This window comes from Dermochelys coriacea, chromosome 9, assembly GCF_009764565.3.
Source record: "Dermochelys coriacea isolate rDerCor1 chromosome 9, rDerCor1.pri.v4, whole genome shotgun sequence".
NCBI classification, from domain to species: Eukaryota; Metazoa; Chordata; order Testudines; family Dermochelyidae; genus Dermochelys; species Dermochelys coriacea.
Window position 1 is genome coordinate 52,009,339 of NC_050076.1, and position 19,244 is coordinate 52,028,582.

Consider the following 19,244-nt stretch of genomic DNA (forward strand, 5'->3'; position numbering starts at 1 on the left):
TGCAGCCATGCCCAGTGCTGGTGTGGTGGGGGGAAAAGCCCTCTCTGCTGTTGCCTGGGTGCAGAACTGGCTCTGGAGTTGGTGCCAGGCAGGGAGGGAGTGAGCAAGAGGGAAGGGGCTGCAGAGAAAGGAGCCAGACACAGCCATCCAACTCCCAAATAACTCCCCACCCAATGTTGTCCTCCTACCCCAGATAAACTCAAGCCTCACAAAACCTCCTCCTGTTACAGCCCCCCCACTCATCCCCCTCCCATTTAGAAGAGCCTGCCACAGCAAATCTGAATCCTGAGAGTCAACAGGCCAGAGTGGAGAGCTTGGCTCAGCCCTGTGCGTGTGTGGGGGGGCTCACTCTCCTATTGCTCCCCAGTCCTCCCCTGCACACAGGCAGGGATGGAGAGAGCAACCTGCACACATGCACTGGAGAGCAGCATCTGACTGTTTAACTCATTTCTTCCCACCACAAAGAATATTTTCATCAGCCACCTATGGTTCTAGCTCCTGTGGTGCTCTAATGACATATAAACGTGGTCATATTTCATGTGGGGGGGGACATTAATTCCCTTAGCAACAGTGGGTGAGACTTCTCAGTCCTGGAGGTCAGTGAGTATAGTATCAGCCGTGGCATCCCTGACACGACAGTAGTTTGATCTGAGCAGCATTTCCTGTCATCAATATTTCAGCTTCCCACAGTTGAAAATCAGCAGGAGTGGGTCTCACTCTCATTTCCTGCTCTCAAGACAACCAGTCTCCAAGTGTATGTCCACATGGGGATAAAAACTAACCCATGGCTGGCCTGAGTCAGCTTGGCATTTGGGTTTGGGCTGAAGCCTGAGCTCTGGGACCCTGCAAGGGTGGAGGGCCCCAGAGCCTGGGCTCCAGCCTGCTCTTGAACGTCTATGCTGCAATTTTTAGCCCCTCAGTCAATGCCCCTCAGGTTCGAGTCAGCTGACCCAGGGGCTTGTGGGGTACGTCTGAGTGACCAGCTCACAATTAGTGAGGCAAATGAGGTAAGCTGCTGCATGATTGATTGCATGCAACATAGTGAGATTTATCTGAACCACCCAACTGGCAAATGTGAAACAGAGAAACCAAATGTGTGGAGCACAAGGAAAATAACAGGATCTGATACACTAGCCTCGATGACATCTGGAACTATGCATGCATGAGTCACTGGCTCCAGGAGCCCCCTGGAAATGCTAAGTGGGAGGGAGAAGGAGGTTGAGGTATGGTCTGAGAAGACACAGTGGGGCCACATGTTCAGCTGGTGCAAATTGGTATAGCTCCATTGACTTCAGTGTAGGAGTGACATCTGATTGACAGCAGCTGGTGATCTAGCCTTCTGGTGTTCAGCCAAAACTCTCCTAGCCATCAGTGGGCATTTGTTTTGCCTGAATAACAAGTGAAGGTAAGACTTGGACATGGCTCTTAGAGGTGTGGGACAAACCCAGCTACACTCTCAGGTTACTACCCAATCCAAAGTGGTGGTGATGATTCTGTCTTGCACGTTTGCAGGAAGATGATTAAAATCTAATTTGGCAACAGACCCTCATAGCTTTGTAATGTCACAATTTTGCCCCCCACAGGACAACTTACTCAAGCAAACTCCTTTTCCCCCATCCCTTGACCTCCCCCCACCCCCTCCCCAAGTGGAAGACTGTCCTAGGCCCAGGGAAGAAATGGAAGTGTTGGCTCTGATGTGCATCTACCCAACATTTAAATGGGGGATGTGGGATAGCAAAAGGGAATCCAGTTCTGGGATTAATATACCGAGCCATTGTAGCACCCTTCAGTGGGAGCTGGGTCCTAGGCTGGATGCTGGAATCTTCATAAACAGTTCTTGGATTAATGGTGGTGAGTGGCCTCACATGCTAGCAGAAAATCAGTGTGTGTAAGCCACAGACCCCGATACTTACAGGATTAGGCAGGAACGAGAATGGAATGCCATTGGGCAGATATCTAGTTCAACCTATTGGCCCGGAGTGCCTCTGGAGTTGGCAGGGTTTAAAGATGTGCTGGTGTAGACGGCAGCATGTGGAATCATTGGGATGAAATGGATCCGTTCTGACAGATTTGAAATAACAGCTGAGTGGTTCAGGCGCTGCTTGCCAATTCATCTGCTGTCTTTGTCTCTCTAAGCCTTTGGAGTGGTGCTGGCAATAGCTGGAGGGGTGTTTATAATTATAATAGAGTGACTTCTGGGGGCACAGACATCTACACCCCTGTGTTCCATGCTTTGTGCCCCGCTCTGATTGTGGTAAGTATTTACCTAGCCCAGTGTATTGCGTCAGTGTAAGGGTGTCCCTAAGAAGGATGGTCTTGTGGTTAAATCACAGGTGATCTTAGTTCTGTGCCTGACTCTGACATGGACTTCCTGTAGGACTGTGGACACCTCACTTAATCCCTCTGTGCTTCACGTTCCTCATTGTAAAATGGGGATAAAAATCTCTCCTTCGGGTATGTCTGTTAATATTCTTAACAGCAGTTTGAGATGGAGGGTGCTATAGAAAAAAGGCCTAGGTCCTATCTAGAGATCCCTAGATCTCAAAGCACTCTACACAGGTCAATATTTCTTTCCCCATTTTATAGTTGGAGAAACTGAGGCACAGAGAGATGTGACTGGCCCAAGGTCACCCAGCAGACTGCTGGCAGAGCCAGGTATAGAATGCAGGTCTACTGAGTCCCAGTCCAATGCTCTATCCACTAGGCCACACTGCCCAGTTCAGTGTTATCACTGCTGCACAGACATTCCTGTTACTTGCTTTCAGATAGTGTCCTCTAAGCAGAGGCCATTTTCTCCAGCTCTCTTCCCACCTTTCAGTTGAGCATGTGTTTATGGTCTCCCCCCTGCATGTTGCAACAGTTAGAAAATGTCCTCTCACAAGGCTTGGTTCCTTTTTACAGAGGGGCGTAGGACCTAAGAACCTTGGATTCTAGTCAGTGATGATCTTTTTTTGGAATATTCAAAGCAGAGAGAGCAGCCAAACTGTATAATCCCCCTAAGCTTCTCAGTTGGACTGTTTTGGTGTTCTGTCTCAGCAGACCATTGAGCTCTGATGATGCAATAACAAAAAAAAATAAAGGGTACATTGAAGCCTCCTTTTATTCCCTAATCCTGTTTGCTTTTCTAGAAACAATCCCTAGCTCTGACTCAATTCTTGGATCCCATTCTCATGACAGAGCGAATGTCTGGTACAAAAGGAGCCTTATAAAAAGGGCCTCCCAGATTCTGGCCCTTTGCAGTTGCTTCTAGAATTCCTGCAGCAACTGCGGTGTAGTGCCTAGAAAGGAAAATGTCCAAAACAGGAACCAGGGTAAGTTTGTTTGTGTATCTTTCCGAGGGGACAAGATGCAATTTAGGAAGTTTCTCTTATTTACAAACATGGCAGAAATGTAGCAGGAGCTTAGGGTAAGAGAGCAGAATTTAGCTCAGTGGTAGAAGAGTCTGTTAATTCTCTGAAGGAAGATCAGTGAATAAAAACCAAGTGATTCAAAAATGTATGTGGCGTTTCCACTGGGGACTGGAGCTTTTCAAACCGAAAGCTCGCTGAGAGAGAGAAAATGACTATTTAAAATACAGGGCTGTATTTTGAGTGACAAAGATGGTCTTTCCTCTCTTTTTCTTCACACTGGATATTTCTCTTTCTACTACAGTACATCAGGAGAGTGGAGGTGGGAGGCGAATGCTGTGTGTTGGGGAGACATTCAAATGTGCCTCATGCTCTCCTCGGTGTCTTACTGGGGAGGGCTGCTGTGCTGTGAAGAGAGTGGCAAGCTTGTGGGAAGGTGCGCTGAGTGTCTTCAAAGCATCTAGAAAAGGAGTACTTGTGGCACCTTAGAGACTAATTTATTTGAGCATAAACTTTCGTGAGCTACAGCTCACTTCATCGGATGCATCGGAAGTGAGCTGTAGCTCACGAAAGCTTATGCTCAAATAAATTAGTTAGTCTCCTTTTCTTTTTGCGAATACAGACTAACACAGCTGCTACTCTGAAACCGTTCAAAGCATCTGAGTTCCAAAGCTAGCAGCCAGCTCCGGTGTATGCTCCATAGTCAGGCTGTCGAGAAGAAAGTACAGCATGACTGCTGGGATGCAGATGCCTGACTCTCTGATCACAGGTGCGGGGAGACCAGTTGTGTGAAATATGTAATACTGCCAAAGAGGGCACTGCCCAGACACTTGACTTCTTCAGGGTATGTTTACCCCAGCATTTTAGAGTGAGCCTCCCAGCCCAGGGTGACAGACTTGGGCTAGCAGGGCTTGTGCCAGCACTCTAAAAATACCTGTGCAGACAGCACTTTGAAGGTGCCACTAGGGCTCAGAAACCCACACCCTTCCCTAACCGAGCTGCGGCTTCAAAGTGCTGTCTACACCATTATTTCTAGAGCACTAGTGTGAGCCCAGCAAGTCTGATGCTCCAAAATGCTGGGTAGACATATCCTCAGACTACAGTGCTGTACCCAGGGATGTTGAGAGCAGTTTTCCCACTGACTCCAGTGGGTGTGGGAGCAGGCCCTACACTTCGGACTCCTAGCAGGTTTAAACCAGACTGGGATGTAGCTCACAACCCTACGTTTTGCCTAGGGATCAAAGTGCATGAGACTGAGAGCCTGGGTGCTGGTTCCCAGTTGGGTGCTGCCTTGCTGAGTGACCCTGGGCACATACAGCCAAATTCTGAACTTCTTGCTCCCACTGGGGGGGACACTGGAGTGACCCTTCATTGCTCGGTGTGCCCGTATGTAAAATGGGCACAATGACACTGCACAGGCATGCTGTGCAATAATATTCTTGTCATCCGCTCCTGTCTCTGAGTCCCATCGCAGGATGGGAATGGGGCACTGCAGGCAGGCAGAGACCTGCCCCAGTATCAGGTGGGCACAAGGATTTGCTCATGTAGAATGTACTTCACCTTTGGAACCTAAGCTCTTCTAAGCAGGGGGAAAGGTGCTTTGTCTGACAGCTGGTGGTGTTGGGGCTGAGCCTGCTGGTGGACAGTAACTTACTAAAGATCAAGGACAAAGGTTCACTCTTTGCTTTGCTAATGTAACTTAAACTATGGGGAGCAGGAGACTCCAGTGTCCTCTGAGAGGTAGGATGGCCCAGTGATTAGGGTACTTGCCTAGGACTCGGGAGACCTGAGTTCAATTCCCTGCTGTGCCACTTCCCTGCTGGTTAGAGCTGAGACATCTCACTTGAACTAAGCATCTGTGCCCACCTGTAGTGAAGGAGCTTAGTGGAGGGCTGGTGGGGAGGAGCATGTTCCTTACACATTCCTATGAGCTCTTCTCACTAAGGCTAAACATACTGATCTTTATTGTTAGTCCATTCTTTGCTCTGTGGACATAAACTTCAGGGGTTCTCAGTTCTCTTTGTGATGATGTTTGAAGGGGGTTGGAAAGCAGCCTGCAAACAGGAGCAGTGAATTGTTCTGACTACAAAACTTCGATTTGGGAAGTCAAATGGATTAGGGAAGTCAAATGTATCTTACACTTTTGAAACTTTGTTTCAGTGGCAAAAAAAAATGGCCATGTTATGGCACTATAGCATAGGATGTGGAAACAGGCTGCTGTGTGTTATACATAGAGACTCAGAACTATGAAAGGGAAAATCATGCAGTTAATAGATAAGGCCTGATCGTGCAATGCATGTGCTTAGCTTTAAAGCACACAAGTAGCCCTCTCACACAGTATTTGGAGGACTGGAGCCTAAATGTCTTTACCTCTGTTACTAACCATCCCTGAAATAATTAAAATGACAAGAGATGTGAAACAAATGGCTCATGCAAAGCCATTCACTTAGTAAGTCTGACCTTCCCTTCCTCTAGCTTTTTCCCTCTCGATGGTTTGTTTACTTTTTGCATTTCCTTTAGCATGGCCAGTGAAAAAAGACTGTTTCATTCTTCAAATTTAGAACAGGACTGTGGTGTTCGGGTTGCAAACAGCGGTGCCAACCCTGCAGTTCTTGTTACAAAAGCTGGCCTTCCCTCGGGCTACTTGCTCTTCTAGGGACTATTGGTGGGCATGAGGCGTCACAGGATCGGGCCCACTGCAAGCAATTTAAACCAAAGCAATTCTTCTCTCTCCCCCCACCCCAATTTTTTTTATTGCATTTTTCTTTGAATGTCATTCAAACCATTCTAATAATATTAAGCTTTGTCATTTCTTCCTAGGGCAGTCCCCTTTAACTGCTCATGGTTGATGATGCGCCTTTATGTTAAAGGCAGTAGCTAAGGAGTCAGCCTTGTTCAAATGGTGCAGTTTCAACTAACACATGCTTGCTTCAGTGACAGCACTTGCAGTTCTCACCGCCTCAGCCTGACTCTCCGCTGCTTTTGCCCAAGAGCCATTGACTGAGCCATCACCATCTTTTGGGAGAAGGAACCTCCCCTCTCTCTGCTTTGCTTGTGTTTCAGATCACTTTCTACGAAGAAAAGCATTTCCAGGGCCATCGCTATGAGTGTGATAGTGACTGTCCTGATTTTCACACCTACCTAAGCCGCTGCAACTCCATCCGAGTGGAGGGGGGTGCCTGGGTTGTCTACGAGCGGCCTAACTTTGCAGGGAACATGTACGTTCTGACCCACGGCGAGTACCCCGAGTACCAGCGCTGGATGGGCCTTAATGACCGCCTCAGCTCATGCAAAGCCATTCACTTAGTAAGTCTGACCTTCCCTTCCTCTCCCCAGTCTCCCCCAAAGCACATGTGTTGCTGTGTGCCTCCGTAACACACGGGTGGGATATTCCTAGATATACTTGAGAACGAGGTAACAGAATCCCACCAGGTCACATGGGACAATTTCTGCATCATCAGAAGGTTGCAGTCTTGGGGGCAAGTGAACAAACCATAACCCTGGGAAGGCTGGGAGAATAAGAAAACCTTCCCAGGAAAGCTGCAGTGTTTTCATGTAGTACGTAGCTGAAGTTCTTTCGAAACGCTGCTGCAGCAGCTCAGTCTAATCCATAACAGAGAGATGCTCTTGAGCTTCCCCATGGCCCTGTGAAGTGGGACAGAGAAATTTGAGATAAAGAGAAACTCCCCCACTGATTTCAGTGAGAAAAGCAGTTTGCTTTGGGCAGGTTGTAGGTAAGTTTCAGTGGATACCTCTAACAATTGGGGTGTCAGTGTAATTTTGTTTGGAAATAACATTGCTGCAGTTTGCTTCTAGGCAGCTGGGGGTTTGGAATTTATATAGGGGAGGTGGTTACTCTGTACCCTGCTTTCCTGAGGTTTACTCCTCTACTCTCCTTGCTCCTTTTCCCTGCAGACGCAGATGTAGCTTGCAGCAGCTGGTGTGTACATAGGGTGACATTTTCCTAAGCACCTATGTCAGTTAGGGGCACAAGCCCCCTGGGAATTTCCATCCTTGGGATTTGTGCTCCCCAGTCAGTTGCTTTAGAGAATCTCCGCTGTATGGCCTGTGCCAGCCTGCGTTTGTCTGAACCTCTGTAGCTTGTTTCCCACTCCGCTCCCTGCTAGAACTGATCTCCTGGTTGTTCAGTTTCAGTGCGACTGGCACTAGAGAAAGGAGTTGGCTGGCAGGCAGCAGCTCAGTCCCCCACCCCCACAGGTGGGGTGTAGGGAAGGGAATGATTTCCCGAGGAGCATTCTGCTGGTGAGGGCTTGCAGGTGCCTGCCTGTGCACAAATCCCACACCCCATCTGCCTAGTTAAAGTTAATTGAAAACAAAACCACTTGCCCCCTCTTCCTAGGGATTCAAAGTATGTTGGGAGATACGAGACAGCGTGCTGCCTGCTTTCCCCATTGACTCAACTGGACACAGGCTCCATCCCTTTCACTCAGTCAAACTTCCAGCTGCTTCATGACGTGTGTGCGGCCTGCGTAGATGGAGCTCGCTGTCTGCAGCAGGGGCTGGGAAGGACAGAGAGGATGTTAAATAAAGCCAATTGCATTTTGATACAAGACTTTTAGTATAAGGCAGAGTCCCCTTCGCTACATGCTGGAGGCAGAAAGGAGCAATGAAGTGGGTGGAAATGGCTCCTAAAGACAGCCCCAGCTCACCGAGGGCTGTTCTTGCTTCTCAGGAACTTTTAGCAGAGTATGGGGAGCAGTCCCTCAACTGCCCAAGACTAGAGAGTGCAAAAGGGGGATTTTAAACACAGTCTCGCCTCAGGCACTTGACCCAAATGCAGGAACATTGGATCTAAGATTTCTCATTCTGCCATGGTTGCAAATCACTCCATCCAAGCATTTAAGTAGCTCCTGCTAGCATTCGCAGAGCACAGGACCTGGCCTTTGGAAATACTGGCTGTGCCCCTGCTTCACTGAGGAATCCATGTTTACCCGCTCTTACACAGGAGTGGAAGTGAGCTCTACCCTGCAGCTTGTGCTGGCACCAGCTCACCTTGTGGCCAACCTGCTGAGTCAGCAAGGGGCAGAGAACGCCCAATGGTGCGAAAGAAACAGCTGATACAAGGTGAACAGGAAGGCTGGTTCCCTTCCAGAAGTTTAGAGGGAGGGAATGTGGGGCAGCCTGGCACTGAGGCTGGCAGGGTGTGACAGGGTAACCAAGGTGTGTACCCCTGAGAACAGGCAAATGGGACCCTGAGTGAAGTGCAGGCAGTTTTCCCAGGGCATCCCCGTTCCTCAGTCTATGCTGGGAGCTCCCATGGCTATCAAAGGAGAGCACGGAGCTTGGCTGGCTTTTTTGCCCTTCTTTTAAAGGAAGGCTTTGCCCCTTGTGCTCTGCCTGCAGACATGAGGAACCCGTTGCCATGACTAGGCTGTGAAGAGCAGGGAAGCTTTCATCTGCTGCTGGCGTTCATGTGACCCTCTCCACTGGCAGGGAATAAAAGCCAGGTGCATCAAAAGTACAGGCCAAAGCTGATTTTGAAAGGGATGCAGCTCAGCAGTGTTTAACTGATGGTATAGAGCACCCCTTTGCATCGTCCTGCATGTGTTGGTTGGAAATGTTTTTATCTGATCAAATGCTGCTTTGTAGCTCTGTAGTTCAGCTGCCCTATGAACTATTAAGTATGGAATAACAGACATCCCTAAAAGCACAGGTCACGGAGGAGGTGCGGGGGCCATGTCTCAGCGTAATGCTGGAGGCAATCAGTGTGCTTAACGGTGATGCCCTGTAGCAACCAATAACTGTAAACTAAGAGATGATAAACCAATGTCCAGCCAGCTAGTGCCAAGAGCATTGCCCCTGCCAGAGGAGGGAAATCCAACCCATTAAATACTGCACGCCTCCATCTTCTAGAGGCAAGACTGGGGCATGAGCAGCTGCTCCAGCATCCTCTAGCCAGAGCATACCTCCTCATAGGAGGCTCTAGAACAACTGGGTGGGCCCCCGAGGACACCACCTCCCCTACCACTGATCTCAAAGAGCTGCCCCTTCCCGCTTGCTTTAACAATGGTGGAGCCCTGCTGATATTCTATAATTAAACACTGGGTGGAAGTATTTAACTTGTAATTCTGACTATTAACCCAGTTGGCTGCAACCTGGTTTAGAGTCTTTGGCCTCCCGTGCTGCTTTCATCAATGCCAAGGCCTCGTAGTGGTATGTGACTGCCTTCAATTGTGATCTGTGCTTGAAAGAGCCAGCTGATGGGGGCACTCAGCTAGGGGGTCATTAGATGAATGTTAGCTATGGGAAACTTCCCCACATGGGCATGGGACTCCAGCACATCCAAGGCAGCAGTGAAACATTCCTTTCCAGGGGGGAGGGCAAGAGGAATAGGCTGCCCTGAGGAGAGGCAATTCATCACCCCTATGGGAAATGGTGGCATTCAGGTTGGTGCTGGTAACAGACCAGGGAGGGAGGGATGAGGTGGGCCAGGCTGCACAGAAAGCTGGAGATTAACACTCTTGTAGCGCTTAAAGCTATTCGGTGCTTGAAATCTCAGCAAGTATAATGCCTTGTACGTGTGAAATGCGAGTACAGGCTGTCAACATCTCATTGACTCCTTACGGCCCTGGGCCACACTGCAGCTCCAGTTCTGAAACCTGCAGCACCCGAAGGGTTAAATCAGTCAACCTCCCCCACAGAGGGAATCAGTTTAAAACACTGAAGTGCAGCCGGTGCCAGCCAAAGTGCATATCTTTTCCATCTCCAGCAGTGCCATGGCTCTGCCCTCTTGAGCCTGGGTCTGCCCTGCCCAGCCCCTCATCCCGTCTTCTCCACCCAGGGATCCTAACACTGGCGTAGCAGGATGGCAGCATCTGGCACTGTCTGCAGATGGGCCAGCGACTACATGACATGTAAAGCAGGGGAGAATCAGACCCTCTGAGCCTGCAGGGCCATGCTTAAGTGATAACACCTCGGGGCAGTGGAGGAGCTGGTACTGGCACAGCAATAAAATCCAGATGGGTTGGGGGAGTCCAAGGGCAACTTGAGGAGCAATAAACTAACTCAGGTGAACTGGAAAGCCAGTTGATTATTTTGGTCAGGCCTGTCCTTTTATACGCCTGGGAGCTACCTCTGCCCCCCCCCCCAGTCACTACGTTCCCATCAGTGCATTCCGCAAAGTTGGGGGGAGGGGGGAGAAGGGAGGTTTCTTGCCTCTCAAGAATAATGAGGCCCCTTTAATTGTCCACCTTTGATGCTCATAAACAGTACAGTCCCATGCAAACCTAGGGTCTCCATGGCCAGCAGCATCATGCAGCCTCCATCCAAAGCCGCTGTGACATGAAGAAGGGGCTTGCATAGGAGCTCAATGAGCAAGGGGGGTTGTGGTATAACAGCTGATGCTACTCGGAGTTCTGGGAGGGAAACAGAACTTCCTGCTCCACTGTGTAAATCAATCCCTAGCTACCAGGGATTAGGACAAAACCTTGGGAGATAGATTACCCTACATCCGCCTGTTGTGGAGTCCTTTACCCTTCTCTGGAGCATCTGGCAATTGCCAGAGGCAGGATGCTGGACTCTGGTCCAATTCAGCCTGGCAGTTTCTATGCTCCCTGCGTATAGCGAGAGGAGAATGAGTTTGAACTGTGCTGCTGTGCCCAGCAACGTGTGACTCTCTGTCTCCTGTTGCAGTCCAGTGGAGGCCAGCACTGTATTCAGATCTTTGAGAAGGGGGACTTTGGTGGCCAGATGTACGAATCCACAGAGGACTGCCCTTCAGTCATGGATGAGTTCCACATCCGGGAAATCCACGCCTGCAAAGTGCTGGAGGGGGCTTGGATATTCTATGAGCACCCCAACTTCCGGGGCAGGCAATACCTGTTGGAGAAGGGGGAGTACCGCAAGCCCGTTGATTGGGAGGCTGTGTCCCCCACTGTTCAGTCCTTCCGCTGCATTGTAGAGTGAGAGCTGGGGCAGCTCCCCGGCAGGGGCCAACATCCCTGCTTTGCCAGGGAAACTGAGTGGAGTCTGTGAATAAAGCTAGTGGCTGATACAATGCTCCCTGTCCTGCTTATTTCCAATCAGTGTAGCTCTGGTGGTCAGGCCCTGGTTGGCTGCAACCTGCTTAGCATGTGACCTCACTCATGCTACAGGCTAGACCTTTGCTACCATTCTCCCCTCCCTGACCGGTGCCAGCCCTCTCCTGCATCCCAAATCTCTCATCCTTGGCCCCACCCCAGAGCCTACACCCCAATTTCCTCGCCCAGTGCAGTGAAAGTGATTGAGGATGGGGGAGAGCAAGCGACGGAGGGAGGGGGGCTGGAGGGTGGGGCCTCAGAGAAGGAGCAGGGCAGGGGTTTCGGGGCAGGGCAAGGGTGTTCAGTTTTCTGCAGTTAGAAAGTTGGCAACCCTACACTCTGTGCCAGCTCCTCCTCTCCCCATGGCACCAGTGCTCTCTTCCCTGCCCTGTGCCAGCCTCTGCCTGGCTAGTCCTGCTGGGAGCCCTGGCCCCCAGTGCCCCAGGCCTGATTCTCCATGGCCATGGAACTTGGGGTGGCCTTTGGGGGCCTGTGTATTCAGTTCCTGGCCTCAGTCACCTGCCCTGCTTCCAAAGAGGGCCCCTGTCACTCGCTCCAGTGGCTGCGGCTACAGTTGGTCCCTCACCTGGAGGCAGGCACATGCAGCCTGAGGATTGGAATGTGAGTGGCAGGAGCAGCTGGCCGCAGGGATATGGAACTGGGGGGCAGGCACAAGCTGCATGAATGAATGGTGACTGGCCACCTACTGAAGGTGATAGCATGTGGGACCTTGTGCCTGTCGTGCCAGCCTCCTCCAGCGCTGGGCACCTGTCCCACCAGCAGGATTGGGCCCTAATCACAACACCAGCCATGCTAAAGCAGAGAGCTGCCCACAGGAGACAGACATGTGGAGGAAGTCGAGGCGAACCCAAGAAAGCGAGAGCAAGAGGGGAAGGATCCCAATAAGGGATAGAGAGCTGCCGACCCATTTTCTGAGAGGGTAGCCAGGGAGTTTTGGTAGCTCAGCCTCTTTGTGACCAAGACAGCTTGTGCCTGCGTGGCGGGAGGAAGGGAGACTCAGCTGAGAGACAGGCTCCAGGGAGAGCCAAACAGAGGTGGGGTTGGGGAAAGAGGAAGAAAAGGGAGATGAAGGTGAGAAAGCAAACGGGCGAGAGAAACGAACGACATGGGAAGAGGAAGGAAGGAAGAAATGGGGGGACAGCAGAAAAGGATATAGCTCAGGTGGAAACAGGGGCCTGACCATGCAGAGCCTGTGGTGGGAAATTATTCGTATGGCTCATGGTTAACGGTTCGTGTTCCAATGGTGTAGAGACGCCCTAAACAAAATCAGGGCCCCATCGTGCTGGGTGCTGAACATATGCACACTGAGAGAGTCTCGTCCCCAGTAAGCGTACTGTGAAGGCCCTGCCTCTGCCGACTGCTGGAGTGCCTACCTCTGATCTCCAGGGGTGCCCTGGACCAAATGGGCCTGCTCGTGTCATTAAAGCAGAGTGCATGCTGTCTGTCTCTGTAAGCCTGGGGCCATGTACTTACATTGCAGCCTGTGTGGCCGGAGCCACTTGCGTTTGCTTGTCAGCATTTTGTCCTTCCACCCTTTGGGGTGGCACAGAAATATTCTTGGCCTAGAGCAGCCATGCAGGTAAGGCCGATCCTGGTGAATGCCTCCACGGGGGAAAGAGTGAACTGTTCCTTGGAAGGTAAATAAACCCCCTAACCCCCAAGGGACCATTCTCAGATGCAGCAGGTTTTCCCCAGCCAGAGGGTAGAGCTGCCCTGGTTCCTGGTCTGGGCCTCTCTCCTGAAGAGGTGTGTTTCCTTGCTGTGCCACGAGGTGTCAGGCTGGCTCTGCTGGGTCCACCACCACTGGTATAATCATTCACATTTCCTGGGCGATGCATTGGCATGCAGAACATGACAAATGTCCATTTTGCAGGGCATTTTCTCTGCACGGGACTCTGGGGAGCCAGCGAGTTTTTTGCATATCAAGCAAGGGGACCGGGGACTTTGGATAATGACATTTGCTGCTTAAAGAGAGCCCCTCCCAGCAATGGCCCTGCAGTCTCATCCAGGATGATAGATGAGGTTATTACGTGGCAGTGAGGCAGGTTAAGTGATGCTTGTCAGGCACTGCAAGGATACGGCCCCCTGTGAGTACATTAGTAATTGGGGGTGGGGCACGTGGGGAAGAGTCCTGCTCCAGAGGAGAGGGGGTCTGCTACAGCACAGAGAGGGAGGCAGGGGTTGGGCCTGCATGCCCTGGTTATTGGCAGGCAGTAGCATCTGATTGCTTTCTGGGCTGCTGTAAGGGAAGGGCCTGGTGAGCAAGTTCAACTGGGGAAGGGGACCTGTGGCACAGTCCTGGCCATGGGCACAATGTGTTTAGAGAGGTGGCTGTGAGGAGAAGCTTCTGCAGCTGGAAAAGCAATCAGCCCAAAGCAGCAACAGCCTCTTCCCCCACCTGGACAGCAAGGGAGCCGAAGAAACCCCTCCTCCCCGTCAAGTGCACAGGGCTTCCTCCGGCTCACATGTCCCGCCCAGCGAGGCCCAAGCCGCGCAATCCACTGCCCTTAGTCTTAACCCAGAGTGCTGGACGCAGAGAGGGCCCAGTGGCTGCTGAGCTCTGTGGGCTGATCCTTGCCAGCTGTATGGACAATTTCTGCGGGTCGCTCCCAGGGAAGCGTGGCACATTGCCCGTCCCTCTGGCATGGTCCTTTGCTGCTTTCCTCCTTTGCATTCAGCTTTTCCAGTGTGTTCCTCTTCACTCTCAATTCTCCTCCTCTCTCCATTTCTGTCCCCTTCTCCCTGTGTAGTCTCCTCCTTCCACGCCATCGGCCCTTCAGTCCACTCTTCCCCATCACCCCTCCCTCTTCTCTCTCCTTTCATTCTCTCCCCTGTCCTGTACTCTGCTTTCACCCTCCTCTGTCACTACTGCCTGCCCTCCGGCCTCAATGGGTCACTGCCATGGCATAGGCAGTGCGCATACTTCCCTTGGGGCCGGCAATCTCTCTCACAGGGCAAGAAACACAGCTAGAGCAGCCCCGGACCCTTGGCTTCTCTGCCCAGCCATTCTTACGGCTCTTTGCAGATGGTGGTAGAGCACTGCCTTGTGCAGAGAGAGGGACCATTGTGTGGAGCACACCTTCCTCTTCACTAACACCCCAGGACAAGCGGGGCTTGCGGGTCCAGACAGGCAGCGTGGCCCTGCAGTGGAGCACTGTGCTGCCCCCTGCATGCACACTCACCCTCTAGTTTCAGAGTAGTAGCCGTGTTAGTCTGTATTCGCAAAAAGAAAAGGAGTACTTGTGGCACCTTAGAGACTAACAAATTTATTAGAGCATAAGCTTTCGTGAGCTACAGCTCACTTCATCGAATGCATCCGATGAAGTGAGCTGTAGCTCACGAAAGCTTATGCTCTAATAAATTTGTTAGTCTCTAAGGTGCCACAAGTACTCCTTTTCTCTTTTCACCCTCTAGATACAGGATGCCCTGCCATGCACACAGTGCGATCCCCTTCCCATGCATTCAGCAGGGTCTGGCCTGTACACACGCCGTCTCCTTAACACACACATCACAAAAAGAAAAGGAGTACTTGTGGCACCTTAGAGACTAACAAATTTATTAGAGCATAAGCTTTCGTGAGCTACAGCTCACTTCATCGGATGCATTTGGTGGAAAAAAACAGACTACAGACTAACACGGCTGCTACTCTGAAACACACATCACAGTGTGGCTAGCTTCCTGTGCACACAGATGGCACCTTTCAATACCTTTATCGGGGCTCCCCCCCACAGTGTGTTCCCACAACCTGATGTTCCTCACCCTTGCACAACAGTGACCACTGAGGCAGATTTGAGGATATTTTAGGGATGATTAGATCATCTAGTCTGAACTCCTGCACATCAGAGGCCATTGCATTCCACCGCAAACACCTCTGGGTTGAGCCCAATGATTGAGTGTGACTGTAACAAGGAGTGTGGCCTCCCTTGGAGATTGACAGGTAGGAACAGCTGGATGCCCCCTGGTGGGTGGAAACTGGAAGGCTTTGTCCACCCTGCTGAAAGCAGAAGGGCAGGACAGGAACAGGAAATACGAAAGGTGGGCCCTGCAGCTCAGTTGAGGTGGAGCTGCTGAGGGAGACAGATGCTTCCAACCTGCTGCTAGAGCAGGAGCCTGCAGAAGACCTCTGCTGTTCTGAGGACTCACCAGAGCTACCAGCCATGCCTGATGCTGAGGAGCTGCTGGGATTGCCACTGGCGGTGTACCCCAGGGAGATGGAGAATGACCCTGGGACTCAGGTACACCCCGAGGGGAGGGGAGGAAGTAGGTCAGGGATGGCTGACTCTAGTCTGGCTGTGTTGCTGCCTGAATGCAGGTCAGTATGTTGTGGCTGGATTCCCTGCTGACCCAGTGGTGGAATTCCCTGCCTTGGGCTGGGATCTGGTGGAGTCAGGTGGGCCTGGGTCCCCCTAACCTCTACCACCCCACCCCTGAGGTGGCAGCTTCCTCACCATAGGCCAGGAGGCATGTATTAGTCTACCTTCTACCAGAGCTAGGATGCTAGACCATTCACGGCTCTGCCCTTCCTGAGCGCCTGGGCCCTGATGGCACATTAATGCTTGGCCCTGCCGAAAGAGCCTGAGTTCTAGAGACAGCTACTTTCCCCCTTTTACAGGTTACTGTTCTGAGTGTGTGACAGCGAGGAGGCATAGCCTCCCTTGGAGATTGACAGGGAGGGATGGTCACCCACACCTACTTTGACTAAAGCATTTCAGTCCTCAGGAGACTAAAGTGTGCACCGCAGGCAAAGACCTTTTGAGTTTGCAAATCAACAGAAATATATATTTTTAAAAGTGGTGTGTCCTCTCCTTTTCCCCCTTTGTCTTAATGAGAGTGTGAGATTACTGAGGGAAAGACCTGTCTTTTTAGATTTGTCAATCACCTACCATGCTTGGGGGGCACAATTCAAATAGAGCTGGGCAAAAGATTTTGGAATCAGAAATCTGCACTGAAATTTTGAAATTGGAAAAAAAAAAAAAAGAGAAAATACTTGGCAAAGTTTGCACAGATTTCCCCCTCTCCTTTCGTATTTCCACCAGTTGTTGAGCTGGTCAAAATTTTGATTTCCCATTTCAAAATTGAAAAGGGGGAAAAAAATTGGCAATCCTCCTCCCTGTTTCAAACAGCAGGCCTAATCCAATGACCATAATCAATAACAGAGCATTATTAGGCATATTTTTCATATGAAGCAACTAAATGAAAAGTTCAATGAAGTGGCTGAGAGGCAGTGTTGTCTAGTAGGTTAAGCACTGGCTGTTTAACCCACAGACCTGCATTCAGCTCTCAGATCTGGCCCTTATTTGGTGTAGTTTTTTTTTTTTTTTTTTTTTAAAGCATCTCTGACCAGTGTTCATAGTGACGGTGCTGAATGCTGTGCAGGGCACATCGATAGAGTTGCCAGTTTTGTTTGGACATATTCCTGGAAGCTTCATCACATGACCTCATCTTAATTCCTGGAGACGCCAGGACAATCCTGGGGGTTGGCAGCCCTACACATGGGAGTGGCACACTTAGTTCTGTGCAAGTGGCTTATTCTTCCTGGACCTCGGGCACTCTGTGTCTGAAAAGAGGCCTGCCAGCCATTCTCGCCTCCGTAGAGCATTGGAGCATGTACAAATGAACAAGTGGAAAGTAGCACGCTTAAGCCCATTTCATAGATAGAGAACTGGGAACCAGGAGAGCTGAGGTAGGTGGCTGGGTGGATTTGAGTGTAACCCTTCTGCCAGGTACTAAGGCCAGTCATAAGGGCTGGTTTGAAATGTGTAGGGGTCCTTCCTGAAAAATAAATAAAACATCTCGCATAGGGCTGTCAATTAATTGCAGTTAACTCATGCAATTAATTAAAAAAAATAATAATTGCGATTTAAAAATAGTAATCACGGTTAATCACAGTTTTAATAGCACTGTTAAACAATAGAATACCAATAGAAATTTATTAAATATTTTTGGATGTTTTTCTGCATTTAAGTATATTGATTTCAATTACAACACAGTATACAAAGTAGACTGCTCACTTTATATTCATAAATTCATAGATACTAAGATCAGAAGGGACCATTATGATCATCTAGTCCGACCTCCTGCACAATGCAGGCCACAGAATCTCACCCACCCATTCCTGTGAAAAACCTCTCACTTATGTCTGAGCTATTGAAGTCCTCAAATCGTGGTTTAAAGACTTAAAGGAGCAGAAAATCCTCCAGCAAGTGATCCGTGCCCCATGCTACAGAGGAAGGCGAAAAACCTCCAGGGCCTCTTCCAATCTGCCCTGGAGGAAAGTTCCTTCCCGACCCCAAATATGGCGATCAGTTAACCCTGAGCATATGGGCAAGATTCACCAGCCAGATACCCAGGAAAAAATTTTCTGTAGAAACTCAGATTCCACCCCATCTAACATCCCATCACAGGCGTTTGGCCTATTTACTATGAATATTTAAAGATCAATTAATTACCAAAATCTTGTTATCCCATCATACCATCTTCTCCATAAACTTATCGAGTTTTAATCTTAAAGCCAGATAGATCTTTTGCCCCCACTGCTTCCCTTGGAAGGCTATTCCAAAAGTTCACTCCTCTGATGGTTAGAAACCTTCATCTAATTTCAAGCCTAAACTTCCCAATGACCAGTTTATATCCATTTGTTCTTGTGTCCACATTGGTATTGAGTTTAAATAATTCCTCTCCCTCTCCGGTGTTTATCCCTCTGATATTTATAGAGAGCAATCATATCTCCCCTCAACCTTCTTTTAGTTAGGCTAAACAAGCCAAGCTCCTTGAGTCTCCTTTCATAAGACAAGTTTTCCATTCCTCGGATCATCCTAGTAGCCCTTCTCTGTACCTGTTCCAGTTTGAATTCATCCTTCTTAAATATGGGAGACCAGAACTGCACACAGTATTCTAGGTGAGGTCTCACCAGTGCCTTGTATAACAGTACTAAAACCTCCTTATCTCTACTGGAAATACCTCGCCTGATGCATCCCAAGACTGCATTAGCTTTTTTCATGGCCATATCACATTGGCGGCTCATAATCATACTGTGATCAACCAATACTTCAAGGTCCTTCTCGTTCTCCATTACTTCTAATTGATGCGTCCCCAGTTTATAACTAGAATTCTTTTTATTAATCTCTAAATGCATAACCTTACATTTCTCATTATTAAATTTCATTCTATTACTATTACTCCAGTTTACAAGGTCATCCAGATCTTCCTGTATGATATCCCGGTCCTTCTCTAAATTGGCAATACCTCCCAGCTTTGTATCATCTGCAGACTTCTTAGCACATTCTCGCTTTTTGTGCTGAGGTCAGTAATAAAAAGATTAAATAAGATTGGTCCCAAAACTGATCCCTGAGGAACTCCACTGGTAACCTCCCTCCAGCCTGACAGTTCACCTTTCAGTAGGATCCGCTGTAGTCTCCCTGTTAACCAATTCCTTATCCACCTTTCAATGTTCATATTGATCCCCTTCTTTTCCAATATAACTAATAATTCCCCATGTGACACGGTATCAAACGCCTTACTGAAATCTAGGTAAATTAGATCCACTGCGTTTCCTTTGTCTAAAAAATCTGTTACTTTCTCAAAGAAGGAGATCAGGTTGGTTTGGCATGATCTACCTTTTGTAAAACCATGTTGTATTTTGTCCCATTTACCATTGACTTCAATGTCCTTAACTACTTTCTCCTTCAAAATTTTTTCCAAGACCTTGCATACTACAGATGTCAAACTAACTGGCCTGTAGTTACCCAGATCACTTTTTTTTCCTTTCTTAAAAATAGAAACTATGTTAGCAATTCTCCAATCATACGGTACAACCCCTGAGTTTACAGATTCATTA

General features: G+C 49.5%; 1 protein-coding gene across 2 annotated transcripts; it reads left to right on the forward strand.

Moving 5' to 3' along the window:
* Nucleotides 1-872: 872 nt before the first annotated feature.
* Nucleotides 873-11,380, forward strand: CRYGS (crystallin gamma S). Of its 2 annotated transcripts, XM_038415694.2 has the most exons (3): nt 873-3,311; nt 6,411-6,653; nt 11,001-11,380. In XM_038415694.2, the coding sequence occupies exons 1-3, from the start codon at nt 3,291-3,293 to the stop codon at nt 11,271-11,273; spliced, it is 537 nt and encodes a 178-aa protein (XP_038271622.1). In that variant the 5' UTR covers nt 873-3,290; the 3' UTR covers nt 11,274-11,380. The 2 variants fall into 2 exon arrangements, 1 of the variants encoding a protein (XP_038271622.1); XR_006274012.1 differs by lacking the exons at nt 873-3,311; nt 6,411-6,653 and adding an exon at nt 4,003-5,796 and having other exon boundaries at nt 11,001-11,140.
* The last annotated feature ends 7,864 nt before the right edge of the window (nt 11,381-19,244 follow it).